The 26,122-nt window shown below is 40.3% G+C and overlaps 1 protein-coding gene across 2 annotated transcripts; it reads right to left on the reverse strand.

Annotated features, from left to right (window-relative positions):
- On the reverse strand, positions 1 to 24,943 carry LOC126284111 (TLC domain-containing protein 3A). 2 transcript variants are annotated; one of them, XM_049982772.1, is made up of 6 exons: positions 24,280 to 24,943; positions 23,920 to 24,182; positions 23,178 to 23,484; positions 8,607 to 8,708; positions 8,391 to 8,519; positions 1 to 8,275 (listed from the first exon to the last, which is right to left on the reverse strand). In XM_049982772.1, the coding sequence occupies exons 1-6, from the start codon at positions 24,313 to 24,315 to the stop codon at positions 8,156 to 8,158; spliced, it is 957 nt and encodes a 318-aa protein (XP_049838729.1). In that variant the 5' UTR covers positions 24,316 to 24,943; the 3' UTR covers positions 1 to 8,155. The 2 variants fall into 2 exon arrangements, with proteins under 2 accessions (XP_049838729.1, XP_049838728.1); XM_049982771.1 differs by having other exon boundaries at positions 23,920 to 24,185; positions 24,280 to 24,862.
- Positions 24,944 to 26,122: the final 1,179 nt, after the last annotated feature.

The raw sequence follows: 26,122 nt of genomic DNA on the forward strand, positions 1-26,122 counted from the left end.
CATTTGGTCACAGAATCTAATGCAACAGCGATATAACAGCTACCATTTACAATCAGTCCACATCAATGCCAGCTAAAGTTGTGCTATATTACAAAATTTTAGGTGAAATTCACCTACATCATAGCTCATTTGTATAATATATTTGTACAATTAAGTTATATTGAGTCCCTTCTGCAGTATAATATAAATAAAACTGTTTCTGCTTAATATTACACAGGCTTTCCATGGATCAACTAACTAGGTGTACATTAATTCTACTAACTGCTAAACTATGCACACAACATTCAATGATACATGATTGTCCAGAAAAAACAACAAATAAAGCCGAATGGAAGTATTTGTAGGTTTTGTATTAGACAAATGAACAGAAACAGACTTAGACCTTTTCCAACTCTACACAGATATAATGATAATCATCATATCATTGTTATATAAAAATTTACCCACAATGCTCCAAAAGAGTTCTTACCAAATATTACCACCACAAAATTACACAAAATAATTTGCAATTTATTTCTAAAAATCGCTGCACAGTTTTCTTCTACCTCTAACATATCCCCAAGAATATGTCACTAAAATATCCAGAAAATACAAAGGTAAATATATTTATATGCTCAGTTAACAAGTGGTGTGAGATTCACTGACAGTAAAATAATCCAGCTTGTCCGAGGAAAAAAAAAATCTTTAAATGAGATTCATAATATTGCAAGCTGCTTAGTGGATCTTTGGTATTAAGATTCAAGTCCCATTCACAAATGTTACGTACTGAACAAAAATTTACATTGAAATTTCCATCTATGCTATAATCATTTGCCTTTGACATTACCTGCAGAACAGGTATATTTTTAACTGCAAATTTTTCTAACAGGAAGAACAAAAGATTACAATCTTTTAGTCTTATGGAAGGCTACAATTTTTAACAAAAACTTGGCAAGCAGTATCTTTAGCAGCACTGGTCTATAACTAATCCGTGAAGTTCTGCTTCTTCCTTGTTGTCCAATGATCTTCACTTTAATAGGTTTACACAATGATAAACAAGAAAAATGAAATTACTTAAACAAGTATGAAGAATTTTTTGAAAATACCTCTGTTATATTACATGCCATACATTCAATTTTCACACTCTTGTCATCATTCAAGAGTCACATTAAATTAATATGTTAATTGTTCTTGCTGAAAAGAATAGGTAAGTTGTAGCATATGTACTTCATACCTTAGCAACAGGAAACTCTAAATTTGGGAAGATCAAATTGGATGTCATATAGTATAAAATTCAGTCCTCAATAATATGTCAAATACATATTTTGAATCAAGAATTATAGTGTGTGTGTTAGCTTTAGAAGCACAGAACTATCCATGAAAACAAGATAGATAGGAATAGTTCAAGACCTGCAAAGCAAACAATGCAAGCAGCTGGCCAATTATCTAGTGAAGAGTCGTAGTTAGGTAGTTTGCAGATGAGGGATATGACAAGGAAAATGATGATAAATTACAACACTGACAGGAAAAGTGCACAACAGAAGGCAATACCAAATTGTTCCTCAAATATTAACAATGGGGCAATTGAAGCTCAGAAGTTAAACACGAATCCCTGAGAATACAGAACGCTTCGAAGTATCAGTATGGGGGACCCCACAGAGCAGAGCTCAGCATGAAGAGCATCTGGCAATGAGAAAGGATCATCACAACTATATCAGAGATTCTGTTTTGAGATAGTTTCTCCACTACATCTGGAACTAAGTGATCATTTCAAAATTAGTAATTCACCCCTCCTCCTATCTCCCCCCCCCCCCCCCTTCTACACCTCTTCTTCCCAATCACTTCATCAAAGTTCATTTACTATGTCACATTAACATGACAAATGAAAATACTGTTGTTTCATTTTTGACATATTTGAATCCGCTCTCTCTCTTCAGTTATATTTTTCAAGTAATCAGCAAGCACGAAAATTACAAAATATAAAGATTGTTGCTTGATGAACACTATTTTAATTTTCTGAATAGCCATGACCATGATTGACACATTCTTGCCCTTTTTTCGCAACTCAACAACACAATTGCTCCTTGTCTAACGTACTTTACACATACTTGCAACAGTTCAATTATTACAATTTGAACCAATACTGCAAGTATGTAGTTAATTTTCTCCAACCCAATTTACAGATTAAAGTCTGGATGTAACTTCAATGGGCACATTTTCAAGAATGAAATACAGAACTTGGGTGAGCAATGCTTAACCATTCCAGATGTGTCTGTCCTCTGACAGTAATTGCAAATATTCAGAGGCAGATGAATCCACTTACTGTAAATTAAACTTATATTAATATACGTTTTTCCATCCAGTCCAAACAAATTACAATGATATATTACTGATTGAAATCTCAAGCCCAAGATATTTTACACCTGCTACAGTTTAGCAATATCACAGATGGTTTAAGAAGTATGGTATACACACACATTTAGATCATGATTATGGACTACATGTACACAACATTTAATGGCATATTTTACAACTGTACAATATGTACAAAACACATAGTTATCATGCAATAAATTCTCAATCTACTTCCAGTACATCATCTAGAATTTATTCCAACAAAATTAACAGAAAAATCCATTTACTAAAATATCAATTCCACAGCCACCAATAACTGTTTCCTACAACCTCTTGGCTCAATATATTATTCAGATCCTACTAACACCTATCACCTGGCAGTAACTGTTCTAATGAGAACAATATTCAGCACATACATAGTGTATTAAGCAGACATTTATAAGCAACTGGTACTGAACCACTGGATTATTTTGCTTCTATAAAACATGTTCCAAATAGAGATTCTCTGGAAGCAACAGGTATGTAGCTGATCGTGTAGTGATATTCAAACCACATATGCTGCACAAAACTTTAAACCTAAAATCACACACCCTGGTTATAGACGGCTACAAATATTAGAAGTAAACAATAGGAAATGACTGCAAATTCATACGTAAAACATAAAAGTAAATATGCAAGTAACTATTAGTTTAGCATGTGGTACTGAGGAGGATGAGGTTGTGATGACAATAAAATGCTATCAGCATAGTATAAAAATGTAAATGTTGTATAGATTCTGTTAAACCTCACCATGAAGTAATAGACATAAAGCAGCACGATGGATCACACTACCACTGAAGTGACAAGATCCATTTAGTGTTCTGTAAAGCTAAAAACATCAAAACAATTTGACTGCTTGTAACATAAGCCTATTATTTCTCCCCTTTTGTCTCTGAGAGTAGAAATTCTATGGTCTTAAGCAAGAACACTGATGCAGGAAGACAGTATCAAAATGATTGTGTGTGTAGGCAGGAAGACTATCTTTCAAATGACATTGTTTCGTAATTGGTCAATACAGCTCAAAGGTAAAAATCATACAGTGTACATTATGATTTTTTTGCAACATTTTTAATTTCCTGTGTCGTAAACCAATGAACCTCATTCAAAATGAACGATACAGGACTTAATTGTGTTTAGTTCAAGATTACCCCCAAACACAAAATTTGTAAAACAGTATTAGTAGTAGTAAATGAATTTTGCAATTAGTACTGAATTTCTAGAAACACTTATGTTTCATAATTCTCTATTCTCTCGTGCTAACAGGTGGGCAAGCCGGTCAGCAACAGAACATTTGAAAATAAATTCCCCTTTCAGGAATAAAGGAACATAAAAACCTGAAGGTTTGTGTATTTTGTGCTGTGCTGCTTTGTGAGTGCAGCTGACTTTACCGTCATCTTGCGATGATGCAGTAAATAATTAACCGAGTGCGTAGCCATCATTCTGCTGATGTACAATTTGTAATCATAATGAATTTTAAAGTAAGTGCTTCTACCACTGAAATAAACAAGAAGATATGGACAAAGAATCTAGTACAATTTCAAGCATCAAATAGAAAAATAAGAACTGTTCCACTATAACCACAAACACTTTAAAACTTGAACAGGATACTGCACAAAATACAAATTGTTGGCTGTTATATATTCCTTGGAGAGTCCATGACAGACAGGGAAGAATGTGTGCAGTAAATTGCGAAGGAACTATTGATTTTATGGCAAAAGGAATTAAATGGCTCAATCTGATCAATTCCAGTAGTACATGCTTCAATACGGTTCTAAAAACCTATTTTCAATGTGTAAAATGAGGAAAATATGATTAACTGAGTGAAGTTTTTCACATTACAAAAGAAAACAATGTGTGTGCAGTGAGGACAAAAGGTTGTATCATGCTAAGACTAAAAGCAAAGAACATGTTAGTTACACAGTTGGGAAGACTGAGTTCTAGGATTATCCATCTATTCAAAAGAAGAAAAATATCTTTACAGCATACTTCAGCAGCAGCAGCAGCAACAGCAACATTACTACTTCAATTTCAAGTAAATCAACATAACTGTCTGACAATGACTATCAGGAGCCCCACAGTTCAGGTGGACCGTCCCCAAATATAAGGAACAAGTACATCAACACAAAAACTGCAACCCAATTATGAACAAGGTCAAAATTATCAATCAGCTAAGTGGCCAACCATTTGCAGACAGTTTTCTGAAGGTGAGACTGACAATGAAACCCCTTCACAACCAGGTATTTACAGATCTACCATATAAGAAGCTGTCACATGCAAAAGAGGAATGAAGAAAACAGAACACCTAGAAAGCTGGTTGCTGCATTTTGATGGCAAGCATTTTGATAACCAAGAATGTCAGATATTAGTGTTGAAAAATGGATGAAGTCAAGTTGGAAGCACTAGACTTACCAAATGGGAAAGCAGATACTGAGGTCAAAGGAATAACAATTGTTCTCAATGAATAAACTTTATGGACGACTATAAAGAGGATTGCCACTGACACTACAAATGTGAACACTGGAAGGGAAAAATGGCACTGCAGTTCAGTTATAAACACTGGAAGAACCACGATTTATTGGCTGTCAACACTTCATTCATGATTGTGTGCTTCACATTATAGCAGATGGTGAACTTGGAGGAAACAACGCATTACCCAATATCAAGTACTCATTTATCCCTGGCACTTGGTATGAACTATGAGCAGCTCAAGATGAATTTTCAGAATGATCTAGAAGAGATTATTGAAACAGAAGGATGGTGTGATGCTATGAAATTTGTAATTCACTTAACTCTCACTTTCCTGAAGTGATGTTTTGGACAATATCTAACTTAACTAATGCAAGATGGAACTCCTAAATAATACTAGCTCTTCTGCTATTTAATCTTCATCTTTTACAGATTGGTAGATGTTTGGTTTACTGAGTGCAGGATACAGCACTTTATTACCAGAAGCTATGCAGCAACTTGTTCATGAAAAAGTTTTTGGACTCAAGAAACATCGAGACTATCAAATTCCCAGAACAAACCAGAGTAGGAAATGGACATAAATGAGCACATTTTTCGCTACCCACTAACAGAAGTTCATCGACTTACGGCACAAGAACATGGGGTTATAAAGAAGTCATAATCCTACCATATATAACGATGGTTGCCCAGGAAGTAAGGCATTGCCTTTTTTTTTTCTTAGCCAGAAACAACGCTACGAATACAAAAGTTACGTATGTATAATTTGAAGTCTCCTGAGAGTGCACACCAAGTTTTCGTAACGTCCGACAAACAGCATAGCTGCAGGACAGTTTCAAAATGGCGTCTGTAGGTGACGTACATTACAAGCAACATGCCATCATTGAATCTCTCACTGCAGGAAAGAAACAGTGGGTAATATTCACAAACGCTTGTGCAAAGTGTATGGGGCATCTGCTGTCGACAGAAATACAGTTAGTCACTGGACATGGAGGTTGAGGTCATCAGAAGGCAGTTCGCAGGAGTGCCACGATTTGCAGTGGTTGGTCAGACCACCCACAGCTGTCACACCTGACATGTTGCACCGATATTATGTTGCAATTCACGAGGACAGACGAATTTTAAGTCGGCAGTTGGCGCTGCATCTGTCAATCAGCAAAGGAAGTGTGGATGCAATTCCACCAGGACAAGGATTGGTACCGTCAAGGAATACACGCCCTTGTTTCTCGCTGGATGAAGGCCATAGAATGGGATGGAGATTATGTGGAAAACTTGGGTGTGTAGATAAAACACCATTCTTTTGTGTGTTTAATTCTCATTATGTTCAGTAAAGAATTGTTGAAGAAAAAATGTGGTGCATTACTTTCTGGGCAACTCTCGTACAAACAGAAATTAGTGTTGGCAAACTTTTATTTAGGATGCAACATCAAAATGTTTTCAGAATCATTAAATTGCCCCACAAGATGAAAAGCTACAAAAAATATTAATGGGTATACTTTAACAGTAAGAAAGCAAGTTCTCTAGCACAAACCAGAGTAATTAAATTACTGCAACATAATTTTTGGTTTTGCTCATAAAAATCTAACATTTCCTGGATGTGTAATGAGTTGATTTTCACTTCTAAACACATTAATACTGCACTGTGGCATCAAATTCAATTTTGATAATTTGACAAAAATAAAATGCACAACTTACAAATTCACACTTTTTGATAATTATAAACAGAACAATAAGTGATTTTGATGTATCAAATTAAAGATACCATACAAGGAAGTTTGCCGTATTTTCTAAATTGAGATGGGAAAGGAAAAGAGAAAATATCAGTGAATGACAAATAGAACAATATATGAGTACACAAACAAGCAAACGAGGAGAGTATACATCCCTACGACAGGAACTTTCTGCTTACTGAAAAAGTTACAAGGTATGATGACATAATATTATAGCCCTGGGAGTGAACTTTGACAAAAGACCTGATGTCAATTTCACAAGACTTGAGTATAGTAACGAAAATCTTGAAGCAATGATAGGGGTATCTCTCCCACTGACAAAGTGAGAGTTCAGTATGAAGTGACTACTCATTTTACTATTTCTTTCCATTATATTAGTCCTGGCAGTAAACAGTTTTTCTTCAAATATCAGATCTTTTTCTATGTCTGCACTTTTTGTGGCAACTGCTTCGTAACTACCTCTGTCCACAGACATGTTAATTTCAAATTTCCATCTTCAGTCTTCTAATGTGTTATTTGAATGGTGAATCTTATTTCATACATTCACCTAAAATTTTTATCAAATAATATTGTTAAATCTGCATAATAAAAGTACAGGTGTTTTTCTCTCCAGAGAGTGTGGAAAATTCTGTTACATTTTATTCAGTCTTTTAATGAAACAGCAATATAATATACTGGTTAATTTTCATTCTTTTACGCCAATTATCATAAATTTGAAGCCAAAACAAAACTCCCTCCTATGCAGAAAGAAAACTACATCAATCTTGTGTTCCTAACAGGTAGTGTCACACACCTATAAGGACAGATGTTCTCCAGTTTATTGCTTGTTGCAGTAACAAGCAAACTGACAGAGCAACTCTAAGCATCTCCCATGTAATAATAAATGCTAAACACATTAATCTCAGAAGTTGTCAATATTAAAAAATAATTTCTGGTAGATATGCGGAAATAAGAGTGTTGAAATGATTACAGCAGCCATGTTCCACAGTATAACACAGAAATTAACAAGGAGCTGTGGAATGTTATTGATCGTTTTTATAAAAGCTGTTAACACCCTTTCTACACACATATTTATTAGTTAATTATTTCTTCTCCATAAAATGTTTAGGTTTTCTGCAGGTGTGCGCGAATCTGGTTGAGGCATTTGACTCTGGTAATGTTGGTCAATACTGAACTACAATCATATTAAATGCACATTTTTTGGCAGCATGACAGCCATGCATATAGACACATATACACACATCTACGCACATATAGGAACTATTGTCGCCAATACTTTATGCATTTCATAAAAAAACAGCACACAACATTTAATCTGTATCTGAAAATCCTAACACAGCATTTCTTAATCCCCACAAACCAATCTATCACACACATGAAATTTCAGTTTAGCTTTATCCTGCACGTTATGAAGGAAAGAGAATGTCAGATCTTTAAATACCACAGGCAGGAATAGCTATGCACAACTGTATTACAAGGACAGAAAATTGTGAATGCTCTCTTCCCGCTGGCATAAGGTGAAACATTCACAACTAAATTAATGGGTATTTACTGCACAATAGTTATATTTTTTAACTGGCGATGCTGTTTTACTTCACTGGAAAAAAAACTGAAAATGCACCCTTTACCATCAGAATAAACCAATATATCTGAGGAAACATCAATATGGCTATGCTAATTTTACAACCAGTAGGTAGTGATATGAAAGCCTGGAAAAGAAAAAAAAAATATCATTACACAAACATAGTTACAAGTGTCATCCTTTAACACAAAACTTTGGGAGAATAACGTTGCAACCAAAGTTCAAAACAGCCAGGTACCTACCTCCCAAAATGACAAGCCTACATAGTCACTGTACTTATAGCAGACATACGGGAGCGTAATTACACGGCAGAGAAAAAACGTGACTAGCATGACTAGACCATTGACCACATAAAGCTGTGATGACTTCATCTGTAACAATAGAAAATAATTGTTCTCTATTCAATTTTCTGAGGGTGAACCAGTAATGACGCACATAAAAAGAATCAGTTTACCAACCTTTAACTTACTGAGGATGCCTCTAAAAGAGACAAAAGGTGTACTGAGTTCCATAAGGTACACAACCCCAAATATACAGTCCCCTAAGTCACCTCTCAGATGCTGAAATTAAAGCACCAGGGAAAAAACTGAATGATTATGAAATCTAAAAGAGTATTAATGCACTAAATATTATCTAGTTAATAAGTTTCTACTGGATTTGATATTTATACAAATCAACAAAAATCCTCCTAGCAGTAAATAACTAGTCCCTCAAAGTCACATATGTGCCCTTCAAATATCCCCCCCCCCCCCCCCCCTCACTGATTTAGGAGAGGTTAACCCTGTCACACAGGTGCCAGTATCTCTACATAAATAAAACGAAGTTCCCCACTTCCTTCTGTCTGTGTGTATGTATGTACAGGCTAACATCAGCAACCAGTGTGGGATTTTGATCCAGTTTTGCCCAATAGATACAACATTTCACAAGGCACGGTAGTGCATATAATTTATAAATATTTCATGGAAATCAGCTGAACTAAGATGAATTGGCCCACAGAAAATGAGGGCACTGCCACTTAGTAGTACAGCCACTGAGGAGCAGAATCCAACTCCAGGCATCAGTGAATCTTCAGCAGAATCTGAGTTGGGTCTGGTGGTTCAGCACATTCCTCGAAACCAAAACGTCGTAGGACTACATGCTGGTTGGACCACAGTTTTTTCACAGTCTAGCATTCACAGTCTAGCATTCACCCCTCAGTAGGCTGTGGCTATGTGTGCGCATGTGTATAGGATTGGGGGGGGGGGGGGGGGGGGGGGGGAGTGCTAATCTCATTACTAAACTCAGATATTTAATGTGATCCTGCTGTGCAGTGATGTTAGACGATATGATATTGGGGGAAGGAGTAAAATTATTTTAATCAAACCGATCAAAAAAGTTTCTCTGAGTGCCATGTCACCATGGAGACTGCATACCCAGAGTATCATGCCCAAAACACCTATATAATCGTCCCAGGCAGTTCAGCAATGAAGTAACCACTTTTATAAAATCATGTTAACGAATCTTCTGTTGGTTTCTGGTAGAGCGACATCATAATCAGTGAAAAGTGCTACATTGCTTTTGTTCTACAGTATTAATTTATCTTATTAACCTGTTTTCAGCTTACAAGGCCCTCATCAGACATTTACTGACTATTGCCAAAGACAATAGTCAGTTCTGTTGATTTTGCTATGAGCAACCAGCTAATTTATTTGAAGTTCCTGAAGCACTTTATTTTTTTTCTGCATGTAATCTTGGTTGTCAGAATAGATGTTAAAGGTTCTGAGGTCATTGTGACAAAGATAAGCACATTAATCATCCTGTATATGCTGCATTTATTCTTATTTCCATGCTTGCTAATAACAACTGGAGGGGCATTCCAACTGATGCAAAATACCCTAGTCATGATTAAGAACATTTTGTACCATCGTCAGTGGATTTATTGTTTATTTCCATTATCAAATGAAGCTACTATGTGCATGGTCATAGTTTTAAATCCATTATGAAATCTCTAGCTTGTCACAGTTTTTGATGTTTACATGATATGTTCCTATGGTCTTACATCTGCAACTGCCAAAGATTGAGTCGATGACTACAGTTTCCCAACAATCATCATCACAGAAAAAAGCTAAAGAGAGGCAGAAATAAACGTTCATCTGCCTTTAAGAACAACAAAACAGAGTGGACTGCAGATCCTCAGCAAGCACCATCATCAACTTAACGGCAAGAAACACAGACATGGGTGCAATGTTACCACATGAGAAAGGGTTTCATACCTTCACCGCAGGATGCTGTCTGTGAAATAATACATGGTGTATATCATCTATATCTACACAGATACTCCCCAAGCCACCATAGGGTGCGTGGTGGTAGGTACCCTGTACCACTTCTTGTCATTTCCTTTCCTGTTCCAATCGCAAATAGAGCGATAGGGAAATGACATAAAAAGAGCTGTATGCTCATGAAAGAGGAGCTACAGGCACCCAACATGACCAGGGCTGAGCGCAATGGCTTCTGTGCACTACGCGATGATGAAAGCATCGGGATTCTTCCTGTACCGACAAGGGCAATGTAGTCACAATTACGGAATATGTGATCTATGACACAAAGATTTATAAGATAGTTACTGCAATCGCTCACATGATCTGACACAGAATAATAAGAAAGGCATATTAGCTTCTTAAGCACTCTTTTGTGGAAAATAGTGTGGACTAGAAACTTCTCCCTCACGCACCCAGACCATCTACTGCTTACAGTTTACTGAAGATCCAAAAAGATGGGATGCCATTCCACCACACTGTATCTAACATAGTCTCACCAACACAAACATTGGTAAGTACTTGGCCAAATCCTTGCTCCACACGTGGGACACTGTCAACATCATATTAAAAAAATCAGGCAATTTCATCAGCCAAACTGTCTTCCACTTGGTGAGAATGACCTTATGATCATTTACACATGTAAATACCAAAGAATCTTTGGTCCTAGTATCCCAGTTAGTAGTGTGGTTCAAGCTATGTGGGCATATTCTTACGTCTGATTTTCTATACAATGGCCAGTATTATGACCAGGCAGATGGCATTGCAATGGGAAGCCTGTTGCAAATCCCCTCACGGAAAACCCAGATCTCCCGTGCCTTATCTCTCCAATAACCCACCACCTCCCACAGCACAAACATCCGGCCACAGAGGAGCATTCCCCTCGTGACTCAGTACCACATGAGAGGAACAACTGAATCACATTCTCCATCAGGATTTTGGCTACCTGTAGTTGTACCCTGAAATGTGGAATGTTCTACCCACTGTCCTTCTCCCCCTGCCCCTCTCCCCCCACTAATGGTATTCCACTGCTCACCGAACCTACACTATCTCTGTCCACTTCTATACAATCCCTGCTCTCCCCAACCCCTTACCTCATGGTTCATATATGCCTGCAATAGACCTAGGTGCAGGACCTTTCCCACACATCCTCCCACCACCACTTACTCCAGTCCGTTCACAAACATCACCTATCCTACCAGAGGCAGGGCTACCTTTGAAACCAGACATGTGATTTATTAACTAAGCTGCAACCACTTTGCTTCATTTTACGTTGGTGTGACAAGCAACAAGCTGTCTGTCCGCATGAATGGCCACTGACAAACTGTGGCCAAGAAACAGCAGGACCATCCCATTGCTGAACACACTGCCCACCACAATGTTAATCATTTCAATCACTGCTTCACAGCCTGTGCCATATGGATCATACTCACCAACACAAGCTATTCAGAACTGTGCAGGTGTGAACACACTGTTCAGTATATCCTACATTCCCATAACCCTCCTAATTGCAAACTTCGTCAGTCACAGTCCTTACCCTCTAGCCCCTTCCGTGTTCCCATTCCAGCACTACACCATCGCACCACTCCTCTCCTTTTCCACTACCCTCCCCTGCCTGCCCACCATCTAACCTCCTAACTGCACCTAGCTGCCCCACCCTCTCTTCACCTAGTCCTTGTACATTCCCACAAGCAGCACTTTACTGTCCCCCACCCCTAACCTGCTATCTCTCCCTCTCCCTGTCCCAGCCTCCTCCACACTCACACCAACAGGTTGCTTTTCCAATCATGTGCTCCTGCTCACAGTCTGGCTTCTGCAGCCTGAGACTGTGGTCATGTGTGAGTGAGTTACAAAAGTGTGTTTTTGTGGTGTTTTTTATATCTATTTCTGACAAACGCCTAGTTGGCCCAAAACTCACTTTGTGACAGTCTTTTTTTGTGCCTATCTGCGACTCAGCATCTCTACTATATGGTGAGTAGCAACTGTCCTCTTCATAATGTTGTTACAAATCTCCTCGCGGAGAATTTGAGGATACTACCTTACCCATGGCACCATTAAAGCCTAGTAGTTTCTTCCGATATGTTGATGAAAGACTGGTCAAGGCCCCACTGATGTGAGAAACTTGGACGAGATATTGGAAAACCTCAACAGCACTAACAGCAAACTCCAATTCAATGTGGAGGCAGAAAAGGGTAATTGTTTGTCCTTTCTTAACATCCTTGTCCATTGCAAACAAAATGGATGCCTTGGCCACAGTGTCTACCAGAAACCTACTCTTGCCAGTATATACTTGCACTCACATCAGCCATCACCATCTGCCACAGAAGCACACTGTGTTAGGGCACATTGTAATAGAATAATATCAGACCCCAATAACCTGCCCCCATGAGCTGAGATACTAGTGCAACTTTCACCAAATAAATGAAATCTCAAGAAAGAATCACAGTAAGATCACTGACGAGGAGCACAGAAAGAAACTTGTTTCTCTGCCATTCTGTAGCTCTGTATCCAGCAATATAAGCCACCTGCTGATATGACAAGACCAAAAATGTCTTTGCACCTTCAACAACAATTTGGCAATTACTGACACCCGTTAAAGGTGCAGCAGGTCTCAGAACTCCTGAGGTCTATAAAACACCTTGCAAATGTAGCCAGTCTTAAATTGGACAAACAGTATGCACTGTAGAACAACGCAAGAAGGAGCACGAGGGGTTTTATCATCAAAGCTACCCCTAGAAACCCACTTAAGTTGAGAATGCATTAGAAAACAATCACTGGATCAAATTTGATGAAACTTATGTCCTGGCTTGCACTACCAACTACTGTGGCTGTAATTAAAGAAGCCATTGCAACAAAAATCATTGATAACATCCTTAACAGAGATGGCAGCTCAGCACAGTGCGGGATACAGCAAGCGTAAAGTTAAAATGGGCACATCAAACACCAAGTCGACACAGCTACCATCAGGGACGTCACAGTAGGCAGGGCACTGGCCAAGGTGAGCAAGCTCGTAGAATTTAACCACCTGATGGGACTGCAAGCGATGAGCAAAGGGATTGCATTGTTAAAAGGAAGTCTACAGATACCAGTGACTGTATGTTGGCCCCTATTTTGATTGTACAAGAGGTGGGGTTTTTCCTACATGTCAGTTAGGTGGCCTCAAGATAGCTTACTGTATTGCTGAAACTGGTAACAAAAATATGATAAAATTGGAAATACAGATGGCTGAACATGTTTTTGATTTGACATTTATAACAAACAGGCGAGGTCACACAACCATGGACGTACAGGGACAAGAACTGGATGACATAAAGGGGAGAATAATCTTCTCAAAATTCTCATCCTCAATACTGTTTCTTGCCATTTACCTTCCAACATGAAGTTAAATGAAAATATTAAGTTTAAGTCTCCTAATACTACTTTCGTACAGCAGTCCAAGAATCACAGGGCTACTGCCACATTTAATAGTCTGCAACTCGTGGACTTTTTCAAATCATGTTGAAGGATGTGACTAATGACGAGTCAAGTCTGTGACGAAGATAGTCTGGTAACAGTTGAACATGGTGCAATTAAGAGATGCATGGAATGACCACTCCTAAATATGAAATTGTGTAGGGAGAAAAGTGTTGCCTGATGCTGCATCATTGTCAGAAAATAAACTGGACAGTGACATTACCAATGCAACTGCACAATACTGGCACTACACAGCAAACCAGCTTCACATATGTTGGTGAAGATAATGTGAAAAACTTTCAAAAATCTTATTCTGGAGATATGAGCCATGAGAATCTGATGACAATCATGGGATAAAAATAAAGAAAGCAAGTGTGAGTACACATAACAAGGAAGTTCACAGCTAAGAAGATTGCAAACACTGAAATGTCTCAACATGTTCTAAAATGCTCCAAAGAGCTATATGGCCAGATGAGAATGAAAAAACAACAACTTTCCTTTTTTCTTGACAAGAAACTAAATTATTCACTTCACCTGCCAACATTGTGTTTGCTCCCAGAAATCATTCTGGAACTACAACAGATGCAATATCGCTGAAATCTTCCAATTTAGATCAGCCAGGTGTCACTGAAGTTGTTAATCTGGACTACACACCAACTTTAAGAAAAAACTGCACTAGAACACAGAGTGTAACATTAAAATAATGTGTTTTCCATTTACTTTATTAAAACTAGTTGCAAAAAGATGCTATTAATTGTTTTCAGTTGAAAACTCTCGGAAGAGAAGAAGAAAACGGTGTACAATTTCTTGAAGAGGGAAGCCAACAGGTGCTGTGACTTACCAAACGGGAAAGCACTGGTAGATAGACACAATAAAACACACGCACGCACCAAGCTTTCACAACCCACGGTTGCTTCATCAGGAAAGAGAGAGGGGGGAAGGGGAGAGAGGGGGGAAGGGGAGAGAGGGGGGAAGGAGAGAGAGGGGGGAAGGAGAGAGAGGGGGGAAGGAGAGAGAGGGGGGAAGGAGAGAGAGGGGGGAAGGAGAGAGAGGGGGGAAGGAGAGAGAGGGGGGAAGGAGAGAGAGGGGGGAAGGAGAGAGAGGGGGGAAGGAGAGAGAGGGGGGAAGGGGAGAGAGGGGGGAAGGGGAGAGAGGGGGGAAGGGGAGAGAGGGGGGAAGGGGAGAGAGGGGGGAAGGGGAGAGAGGGGGGAAGGGGAGAGAGGGGGGAAGGGGAGAGAGGGGGGAAGGGGAGAGAGGGGGGAAGGGGAGAGAGGGGGGAAGGGGAGAGAGGGGGGAAGGGGAGAGAGGGGGGAAGGGGAGAGAGGGGGGAAGGGGAGAGAGGGGGGAAGGGGAGAGAGGGGGGAAGGGGAGAGAGGGGGGAAGGAGAGAGGGGGGAAGGAGAGAGAGGGGGGAAGGAGAGAGGGGGGAAGGAGAGAGAGGGGGGAAGGAGAGAGGGGGGAAGGAGAGAGGGGGGAAGGAGAGAGGGGGGAAGGAGAGAGGGGGGAAGGAGAGAGGGGGGAAGGAGAGAGGGGGGAAGGAGAGAGGGGGGAAGGAGAGAGGGGGGAAGGGGAGAGGGGGGAAGGAGAGAGGGGGGAAGGAGGGAGGGGGGAAGGAGGGAGGGGGGAAGGAGGGAGAGGGGAAGGAGGGAGAGGGGAAGGAGGGAGAGGGGAAGGAGGGAGAGGGGAAGGAGGGAGAGGGGAAGGAGGGAGAGGGGAAGGAGGGAGAGGGGAAGGAGGGAGAGGGGAAGGAGGGAGAGGGGAAGGAGGGAGAGGGGAAGGAGGGAGAGGGGAAGGAGGGAGAGGGGAAGGAGGGAGAGGGGAAGGAGGGAGAGGGGAAGGAGGGAGAGGGGAAGGAGGGAGAGGGGAAGGAGGGAGAGGGGAAGGAGGGAGAGGGGAAGGAGGGAGAGGGGAAGGAGGGAGAGGGGAAGGAGGGAGAGGGGAAGGAGGGAGAGGGGAAGGAGGGAGAGGGGAAGGAGGGAGAGGGGAAGGAGGGAGAGGGGAAGGAGGGAGAGGGGAAGGAGGGAGAGGGGAAGGAGGGAGAGGGGAAGGAGGGAGAGGGGAAGGAGGGAGAGGGGAAGGAGGGAGAGGGGAAGGAGGGAGAGGGGAAGGAGGGAGAGGGGAAGGAGGGAGAGGGAAAGGAGGGGGAAGGAGGGGGAAGGAGGGGGAAGGAGGGGGAAGGAGGGGGAAGGAGGGGGAAGGAGGGGGAAGGAGGGGGAAGGAGAGGGAAGGAGAGGGAAGGAGAGGGAAGGAGAGGGAAGGAGAGGGAAGGAGAGGGAAGGAGAGGGAAGGAGAGGGAAGGAGAGGGAAGGAGAGGGAAGGAGAGGGAAGGAGAGGGAAGGAGAGGGAAGGAGAGGGAAGGAGAGGGAAGGAGAGGGAAGGAGGGGGAAGGAGAGGGAAAGGGGGAAGGAGAGGGAAAGGGGGAAGGAGAGGGAAAGGGGGAAGGAGAGGGAAAGGGGGAAGGAGAGGGAAAGGGGGAAGGAGAGGGAAAGGGGGAAGGAGAGGGAAAGGGGGAAGGAGAGGGAAAGGGGGAAGGAGAGGGAAAGGGGGAAGGAGAGGGAAAGGGGGAAGGAGAGGGAAAGAGGGAAGGAGAGGGAAAGAGGGAAGGAGAGGGAAAGAGGGAAGGAGAGGGAAAGAGGGAAGGAGAGGGAAAGAGGGAAGGAGAGGGAAAGAGGGAAGGAGAGGGAAAGAGGGAAGGAGAGGGAAAGAGGGAAGGAGAGGGAAAGAGGGAAGGAGAGGGAAAGAGGGAAGGAGAGGGAAAGAGGGAAGGATGTGGGTTATAAGGGAGAGGGTAAGCAGTCATTCCAATCCCAGAAGCGGAAAGACTTACCTTAGGAGGAAAAAAGGACAGGTATACGCACGCGCGCGCGCTCACACACACACACACACACACACACACACACACACACACACACACAGACACCGGCAGACATATGTAAAGGCAAAGAGGTTGGGCAGAGATGTCAGTCGAGGCGGAAGTACAGAGGCAAAGGTGTTGTTGAGTGACAAGAGATGTACTTGAAATTAGCGGAGATTGAGACCTGGTGGGTAATGGGAAGAGAGGATATACTGAAGGGCAAGTTACCATCTCCGGAGTTCTGATAGGTTGGTGTCAGTGGGAAGTATCCAGATAACCTGGACGGTGTAACACTGTGCCAAGATGTGCTGGCCGTGCACCAAGGCATGTTTAGCCACAGGCTGATCCTCATTACCAACAAACACTGTCTGCCTGTGTCCGTTCATGCGAATGGACAGTTTGTTGCTAGGCATTCCCACATAGAAGGCTTCACAGTGTAGGCAGGTCAGTTGGTAAATCACATGGGTACTTTCACACGTGGCTCTGCCTTTAATCGTTTCCACCTTCTGGGTTACAGCACTGGAGTAGGTGGTGGTGGTGGGAGGGTGCATAGGACAGGTTTTGCACTAGGGGTGGTTACAAGGGTAGGAGCCAGAGGGTAGGAAAGGTGGTTTGGGGATTTCATAAGGATGAACCTCTTGGTTCCTTTTTATTTATTTATTTTTTACATTAGGATACACCATATGTAGTCAACAGAAAGTAAAGATGAACTCTGCTACTGAGAACACCAAAACTCTAATGGATAAGGTTATGGTAAATTGAACAGAAAGCCGAACAACTATCGTTTCTCATGAACTTTAAAGATTCTAAATCAGTACTGCAGCAGTAGGTACAATTAGAGGACCAGGCGAAGAACAAATCAAAGAACTTGGAGGTGGCTACACTTTCTTTTAGAAAGGAAAAGAAATCCATGAACTCTGCATTCATGGTGTTGGCTCTGCTATCACAAAGAAAGTTGCTCCTCACCTTAATGAACTACCTTCTGGCAAAACCCAAAGACTCTTGCACCTACACCTCAAACTTACTACTAACAAACAAGTTACAGTTATATGTGCATATACCCTGACCCTCACTTGTGAAGACAATGAAAAGAAAACCTTCTACTCCCAACCTGAAATGTTTAAATACTTCTACCAAGAATACTCCACTTTGGCAAAAATCATTCTCTTGGTAGACTTCAATGCTTGAGTCAAGAGAGACTCAACACTATGACCCAAAGTGATTGGAACAGAGTGGGTAGGGAAGAGCAGTTCCTTAGTTATCACTAATACTATCCTCAGGCAGGAGGATAATATTAAAACCTCATGGCAACATCCAGGATTAAAACACTGGCACATGATTGATTATTTAATTGTGCATACCTGAGACCAAAGAGACATCATGATCATGAAAGAATTGACAAGTGCTGGTGAGACCACCGACTGTGATGATGGTTCATGTTCACTTCTAATTTAAGAAACAAGAACTTGAAAGATCTAAAATGAACATAGACCATCTTAAGGATAGTTACAATAAAGGAAAATTCCAGAACTCTCAGATGATAGGCTACCGTATGAATATTCTGAAAGCACTGAAGAATACTGGTCAACACGGAAGGCTCCAATATATCAGCTGCTGAAGAATTAGTTAGATACTGCAAGATTGAACACTAACACTGGTTTGATGAAAATGACTAAGAAATTCAGGCAATACTAAACAAAAAGAGAAGAGACACCAGGCCTGGCAGAGCAATCCTAAGTCATTCACCAAGAAAAGAGAAGATCAGAACGGGAGGGTGGAAATGCAGATAAAAACTCTTTCTCTGAAACAAATGGGGGACAATGATACCTCGATAATTGCAACCTCTAGCAGAAACTAACAGCACTCAAGCTCTCTTCAGCATTACGAAAATTATATACTGTCCAGTAACTCAAAATTTAAATCCATTTAAACCTAAGGATGGCTTTGTCCTCCTGAAGGACAGCAATTCCATTAACAAATGATGGATCATTTCCACAAACTATCAAAAAGTCCAAGAGATCCAATGAAACAATGCCTTCCACAATTCCGAAAGAATCCACAAAACCTCAGCTTGGTCAAGTCCCTTCTCTACAAGAAGCTGACAGAGCTATTAAGGAACTCGAAAACAACAAATCCACCAGATCAGAAGGAATCCATGTTGAATTTTTCAAGGAAGATGGATCTATCCTCGCTGAACATATACTAATTCTCATTATCAAAGTATGGCGCACTGGAACAATTCCTCCTGATTTCAGAGGTGCACTGATAGTTTCTGTTTTCAAAATAGGCAACAGAACCGACTGTGGTAACTACTGAGAATATCCGTTCTATCTGTCATTGAAAAAATGTGTGCCTAAGATCTCTTGCTGAAAAACAATGTGGATTTCAACCTAATCACACTACCACAGATATGATTTTCTGTGCCAAACAAATGCAGGAGAAATCCAAAAGAAACTACAACACTTCTGTACATGGCATTCACAGATCTTGTAAAAGCCTTTGACTCAGTCAAGAGAGGTGCCTTGTGTGAAGACCTTAGCTAAAATAGGCTGCCCTGTGAAGTACATTAACATTGTTAGACTGCTGCATGATATCATGACTGGCATGGTTCTTGTCAACAATAGGCCTGGAAATCACAATGGGCGTCAAGCAAGATTTTTTGAGTGCTCTTATATTTTTCTCAACATTTGCACTCGAGTAAGCTTTAACATCCAGAGTACGCAGAACCTACATCAACCTGCACCCAACTCTTATCACCATACGCCCCAAGAATCACAGCCCAAGGCAAATTGCTGCAGAACATAGAGCATTTCCCATACTTTGGCAGCCATCCTTCAGCAAATGGAAATACTAATACTTAAATACAACACTGCCTCAGACTTGCCAATAAGGCTTCTGGTCGTCTTCAGGTAAGGTATTATGGCCGATGGTTCACCTTTGGGTTAAGGGGCTTTGATAACCATAATATCAACATTTAGACCAAGTTCTACATACGCCAAGCTACAGTTATACCATCTCTCATACGAGTGTGAGGCACAGACTACTTGCAGAAGGCACAGATGTCTGAAAAACTATCATTGGCACTACCTGAGACGGATGCTATGGGTAAATGGCGAATCAGTGCACTAACATCAGTGTTCTGGAAGACACAAATTCCACTATCATTGAAGCCATGACCATTAACTATCAACTCCGTTGGACAGGCCACATAGTCAGGATTGTCAAAGAAAACTAGAAAGACCACAGAAACAATACAAAGATTTATTAAAGGGCAACATGAAAACATCTCAAATAGAAACTGGTCACTGGAAAAGTGCTGCACTTAATTGTCCAGTATGGAGTCACAATGTTTGGGAAGGAATTCAGCACTTTGACCAACTGAGATGGAAAACAGAAACTGACAAGCATAATGCTCGGAAACAATGGGGACTCCTGAAGATAAGTAACACTACACAGCCAGTCCCCACCAGAGCAAACCTGTGTCAACAAGGTGGAAAAAATTAACAAGTCCAGTATTGGCACCTGTCACTTAAGATCCCACAGAACTGAGTTTCGAAGAAGACAACCATACCTGTTTGTGAGTGAGAGCCTATCATATTATTACCAGACAACATTTTTTAAAAACTTCGGTAGTTTTGCTGTTAATCAGCCTCACTGTTTTCTTTCTGAACTGTACATGTAGTTTAGAATCAGACATTGCCATTGAGCACAGCTGACAATACCAAAATACCAATACCTACATATAAAACTACGAGTTGGAATCGGTCATTTCCCTTGAGCTATATAGGTCAACCATAACTATAGATGCAAAAAATCCAACCCTTACAACTATGGAAACCAAAATGACAACATCTCAGAAAGTCAAACATCCCTACATAAATTAAAACACATTCAATACACAAAACATTTCAGCTTGAGAAAAATAGACCCACAAAAACCAAGAGAGAGAGAGAGAGAGAGAGAGAGAGAGAGAGAGATATCAAACAACAAGACGACATCTACAAACACAATCAACTCAAATGCCGCACCATAATGACATCACACACAACACACTTACGTCATCGGGTCACAGCAGATGGGTGGAATCTGATGCTTCCATTGACCCCTCTTATCTCACAAGCACATGCTTCTACATCCTGATCTACACAGAATTTACATCTTTTATTTATATTTTTTTGTGAATGTTCCTCTTTTACCCATTTTGGACCTATATGAATTTGCATCTCATTTATAACAACTTACATTAAGATTTTCCATCTCATGTTCCAACATATGACATCAAATTCTTTCCAATAACAGATTTTATCAACAAATAACTTCTTTGACTTTATTTTTATATTCCACAACAGTCTCACAAAGCAAGTTTATAAGATGAACTGGGAGGCTTTGACAATTTATTTTCCTTTGTTACAGTCTGCCTGAATTTCAAATTTGACCTAATTTATGGCATTTGTATAACCAGAGAAAAGTTTCTACAATGTTTATTGAACTACATTCTTCAAAATTGTGTAAGTAGCAGGGATAAAATACACGTAGCAAAGGTTATTTACAACCTGTACAAAAACAAGACTGCAGTCTTAAGAGTTGTAGGAGACAAACGGGAAGCCATAGTTTAAAAAGCAGTGAGACAAGACTGTAGCATAGCCTCAATGTTATTTAGCTATGAGTAAAGGAATTCATGGAGAAACCTGGAGAGGGAACTGAAGTTCAAGAAAAAGGAATAAAAACTGCAAAGCTTGCCAATGACGCAGTAGTTCAGTCACAGATGGGAAAGGACTTTGAGCAGACGAACAGAAAGGATAGTGTCTTGGAAACATTATTACGACGATTATTTGCTTTACTAGAGACAAATCGTTGGAAACAGTAACCACCATAAAATACCTACGAGTAAGCATCCAGCTTACAAACCTTTGTTCACTAACTTCTTGAGTTCTGTTAACCAGTCTATGATCCTTAGCAAGTTGGAGCCAAAGAAGAGGTAGACACGATTGAATGAAGAGCACCACATTTTGTCACAGGATCATATGGTGCACAAGAATGCATTACAAAGATGATCAACAAACTCTTATAGCAAACACAACAATATTGTGTTTTGCATTATGGTGAGTTTTACCATTAACAATGGTAGAGAGAGAGATTGCTACTTACCGCAAAGAAGACACACAAAAGATACTTACATGAAGCTTTTGGCCACGGCCTTCATCAGTAAAAGAGAAACACACCATTCATGTACACAAGAAAGCACATCTTACGTACACACGACCACCAAGTGTTTTACTATTGAAATTCAGGAAGTATGTTGCAGGAATTAGGTAGTATATAATTTACTCCCAGATGTGTATAACAAAATGAAAATCGGAGAAATTACAACTAATATGGAGGTTTACCAACAACTCTTCTATTGCCCTCACCATTAACAAATGGAACAGTAAGGGAGATTAGATAGTGGTATTAGAAGTACCCTCTGCCACACACCTCAAGGTAGTTTGCAGCATATGGCTTTCGATGTAGAACAAAAGTAAAACAAGTGTAACAGTGTAGATGAATCAAATCAGATGATGCTAAAGATTGGGAAATGAGACAGTAAAAGCTGATGATATTTGTTATTTGGGCAGCAAAAATAACTGATGATGAATGATGCAGAGAGAACATAAAATGAAAACTAGTTATAGCAAGGAAGGCACTTCTAAAAAGAAGAATTTGTTAATATTGAATATAAATTTGAGTGTTGGGAAGTATTTCCTAAAGGTATTTGTCTGGATGTAGCCTTGTACAGAAGTGAAATGTGTATGATAAGCGTTTAGACAAGAAGAGAACAGAAGCTTCTTGAAAATGGTCTTGCAGGAGAATGCTGAGTAATAGATTAGTAGCTCGAATGGCTAATGAGATAGTGAATCTAATTGGATTAACATGACTGAAAGAAGAGGTTGGTTGACACGACATCCCGAGGCATCAAGGTATCATCAATTTGGTAAGGGAGGGGGAAAAAAAAAAAAACTATGTACACTAGGTGACTGAACAACTCCATGTGGTGAATCCCAATAGTGCCATACAATCATTTCATTATATTTCATTTACCTCATGACACTTAATGACAATAATTGCCAGCTCTGCGACTGAACTTACAAAATAAAACATGGTGTGCGAATCAGTGAGTTGAGACATGACTAAAATCTGATCACGGGAAGCAGAGGAAATTTTCATATGCCTTTATCTGCTAATACCTGCACTGCAACATGCAATAAACCAGAAAAGAAAAATAAACCTCACTATGATGCAAACTAACAAGTTTACAGTATTTAGACTAACATTTTCTTGCTCAAAAGTATGTGCTAATGCAAATTCAACTGTATAGTGTTATATGCTGCTAAATAGTCTACTCTTGAGATTTAAAGACAAACAATTTTACACATAATTTACAAAACTTACAACAATGACGAGGAATCCAAATGAGCCAATAAACAAATGATGAAGTACTATCATTGGCTGTTTGCAAATGTAATCGCTCCATTGCGCAAGGCAGTGACCACTGTGCTGTTGTCGCTCCACATCACTTTTGCCAGATGTATGGACTTTGTACATTGACCATATATCATAGAAGAAGTACGAAGCACCAAACCATGCATATGCTTCTGACATGAAATGTGAAGATCGCAGGAAGTCACGTGTGCATGACCACATACATACAATGGATCCCGTGATACACGATAATACTGCCTGAACTGCTGACACAGTTCTGCAACACACAGGCACAATATGTAAATAAATATATTCCTACATCAGTTAAAAGTATTGGATCTACCCTGAAACACACTGACATTTTCAGAGACCTAAGAAGGCCTAGCAAGTAAACTGTTCTAATCACATACTAGTATATGCAACTTAAATGTGTAACAGCACCAAGTAAACCAAGAATGCTTCACAGAAACACTTTTCGCTAATCTTAGAAAACAAGGCCGCTTATTAACGAAATGAGATTCCGTTGTTTCAAATGCTCTGCGTTTTAATAATCTGATTCAACGTTTTATTAATCTGCCAAGTCTTCATAACATAAGGGAAGGTTGAGGATGCTAAAATCGTGTTTCTGCTTCAAACGTGATGCAGACCAGTATAATTTTGCTACATGGCTACATTAAATTATACATATACACGTCCAACTTATCACACTTACTTGTTGGAAATATCGAGGACTTCATACAATGTCAGTTCGTATTTTTTTCGGAACACATGTCCCACATTCGTCTGCAATGCCACATGATTAAGGAGATCAAACAGCGAAACGAAGAAGATAAGCCCAAGCCCTGAAAGCCAGGCCCCACGGGCAACAGAAATGCGGTCTTCTGGTGCCAGAAGAATTACTGAGCCTGCTGCTAGAACAAACGACCCTAACACTGACACCAGAAGTAAGGAAGCCGGCGGAGTCTTCAAACTCTGCTGCTGAAACAAATGAACAATTATTACATACTGAGATTAACAAATTTACATAGCACACATACTTCTTCCATCTTACAAGTCCTATTATCAATCTTACCTCCGGGTATCTCCCGGCGTACGAAATTCGCTGCATTTTTGCCGCTTCAGCAAACTTGTGGCCTTGTTTCAAAGCATACACTACACGAGCGGACTATCACCATTCTGTGGAGGAGTTTCGACTGCAAACTCAGCAAAGCAATCATTTCTTTACGTAACAAAACATGTATTTCCAGCAAGCGTTAATTGGAAACGAAAGAGTTCTTGTGCCCTTCAACTATATATGAAGGACATAATCTTAACACATCACTCCGTGTCAAAACAAGATAGAGATGCTAGCCGTCTGCTACTTTACTTGCCATCAATAAACTTTTTTCCGAAAATAACATCACGAGACTTCATTAAGGAATAAAAATAGAAAAGACTGTGCCATTACAGTCTTTGAACAAATAAACGGATAATTTTCGTCTGCTTGTAAATCGAGTTATCGAAAGTGACGTTCGACTGCTGATAACTTCACCCCCCAGAGCTAAAAAGGAGTTTTAATGCAAAATGCAAAACGTAGCATAGTAGGGAAGTGTTTTGAGATAAAAATGAATCCTTACGTTCTGTCGCTCTCTTTAATTTCGTGTTGATCAAGACCACAGGGCAATGAATCATAAATTATTACCATTCGGAATAATTAATAGTGGGAAGCACCATTACAGACAGCAGTGAAGAGACTTAATTATTCTTTGACCAACCAGAATTTATTCATTTTTTATTGTCTTCTAGCATACCAAGTTTTGGGCCATCGCAAATAAATGTACTGACACACATAAAAAGGTAACATATTTTTTCCTTCGTCAGACATACTGTTTAGGGCACACATTCATGTGTTTTTAGATCCAAATTACTGTAATCAGATTACAAAACACAGTTGACTGCTAAAAATTTATTTTTTAATTAATTTCTTTAGTTAAGTTCAATTCATTTTAGATTTTTACGTCCTCTTTCGCTAGAAACCGGGATATGTCATCGTATGTACTCCTGGTTGTATCTCCGAGAATTGGGATCGTGCAAAGCGGCTGGCAGTGAGCAAGTCTGAAGAGCTCCTTCAAAAAGTCGACTCTGCCTTTCTCATAGCGTCTACACTGAAATAAGATGTGATTTACGTGACCAATTGTTTCCTCTTCACATTGACAGTAGGGTGTGTACGATATGCCGATTCTATATAAATAGGCCGGCATGGGTGGCCGAGCGGCTCTAGGCGCTTCAGTCTGGAACCGCGCGACCGCTACGATCGCAGGTTCGAACCCTGCCTCGGGCATGGATGTGTGTGATGTCCTCAGGGTAGTTAAGTTTAAGTAGTTCTAAGTTCAAGGGGACTGATTACCTCAGAAGTTAAGTCCCGTAGTGCTCAGAGCCATTTGAACCATATGTAACTGGACAGAGGAAAATCATGGACTGAGATGCAATTCTCAAAATGGACGTTATAATTTTCCTTGAATGCTTGAAGTTTGCAAACCATGTCTGTCTTGGTATGCATGTCTGTATATGTGCATAGCTTTTACCTCTTGTTTCTTGGCTTTCATTCCATTCTTCCTGGCATGAGAGAATCGCTTGTTGTTTGTTGTTTTATTTTTAGGAGCTATTCTGTGTATGGGACTTTAATGTCCATAGGTCTTCCACTGTTAATCGCATCTCTCGCTAGTTGGTTTGCTTTGTCATTGTATAGAATGCTGGAATGTGATTTGATCCATACAAATTCTATAATTTGGCCAGTCTTCGTAGCTTTGTGGTATTGATCCAGTATGTCGAGGGTGTATTTACTAGTTATTTTGTCCCAATTCCTGTAACTAATGGATTTCAGAACGCTTCGAGAGTCAGTGATTATTGTTTACTCATTTATTCTCTACGAGTCT

The sequence above is a fragment of the Schistocerca gregaria genome, chromosome 8 (assembly GCF_023897955.1).
Source record: "Schistocerca gregaria isolate iqSchGreg1 chromosome 8, iqSchGreg1.2, whole genome shotgun sequence".
In the NCBI taxonomy this organism is placed as follows: domain Eukaryota; kingdom Metazoa; phylum Arthropoda; class Insecta; order Orthoptera; family Acrididae; genus Schistocerca; species Schistocerca gregaria.

What these genes read in the sequence shown, in the direction of transcription:
- LOC126284111 (XM_049982771.1), bottom strand. Translation starts at nt 24,315, where the DNA reads ATGCAGCGAATTTCGTACGCCGGGAGATACCCGGAG. An exon ending in ACGCCGGGAGATACCCGGAG is followed by an intron (nt 24,186 to 24,279) that starts GTAAGATTGATA and finishes CATTTGTTTCAG; the next exon opens with CAGCAGAGTTTGAAGACTCC. An exon ending in GCATCCTCAGTAAGTTAAAG is followed by an intron (nt 8,520 to 8,606) that starts GTTGGTAAACTG and finishes CTATTGTTACAG; the next exon opens with ATGAAGTCATCACAGCTTTA.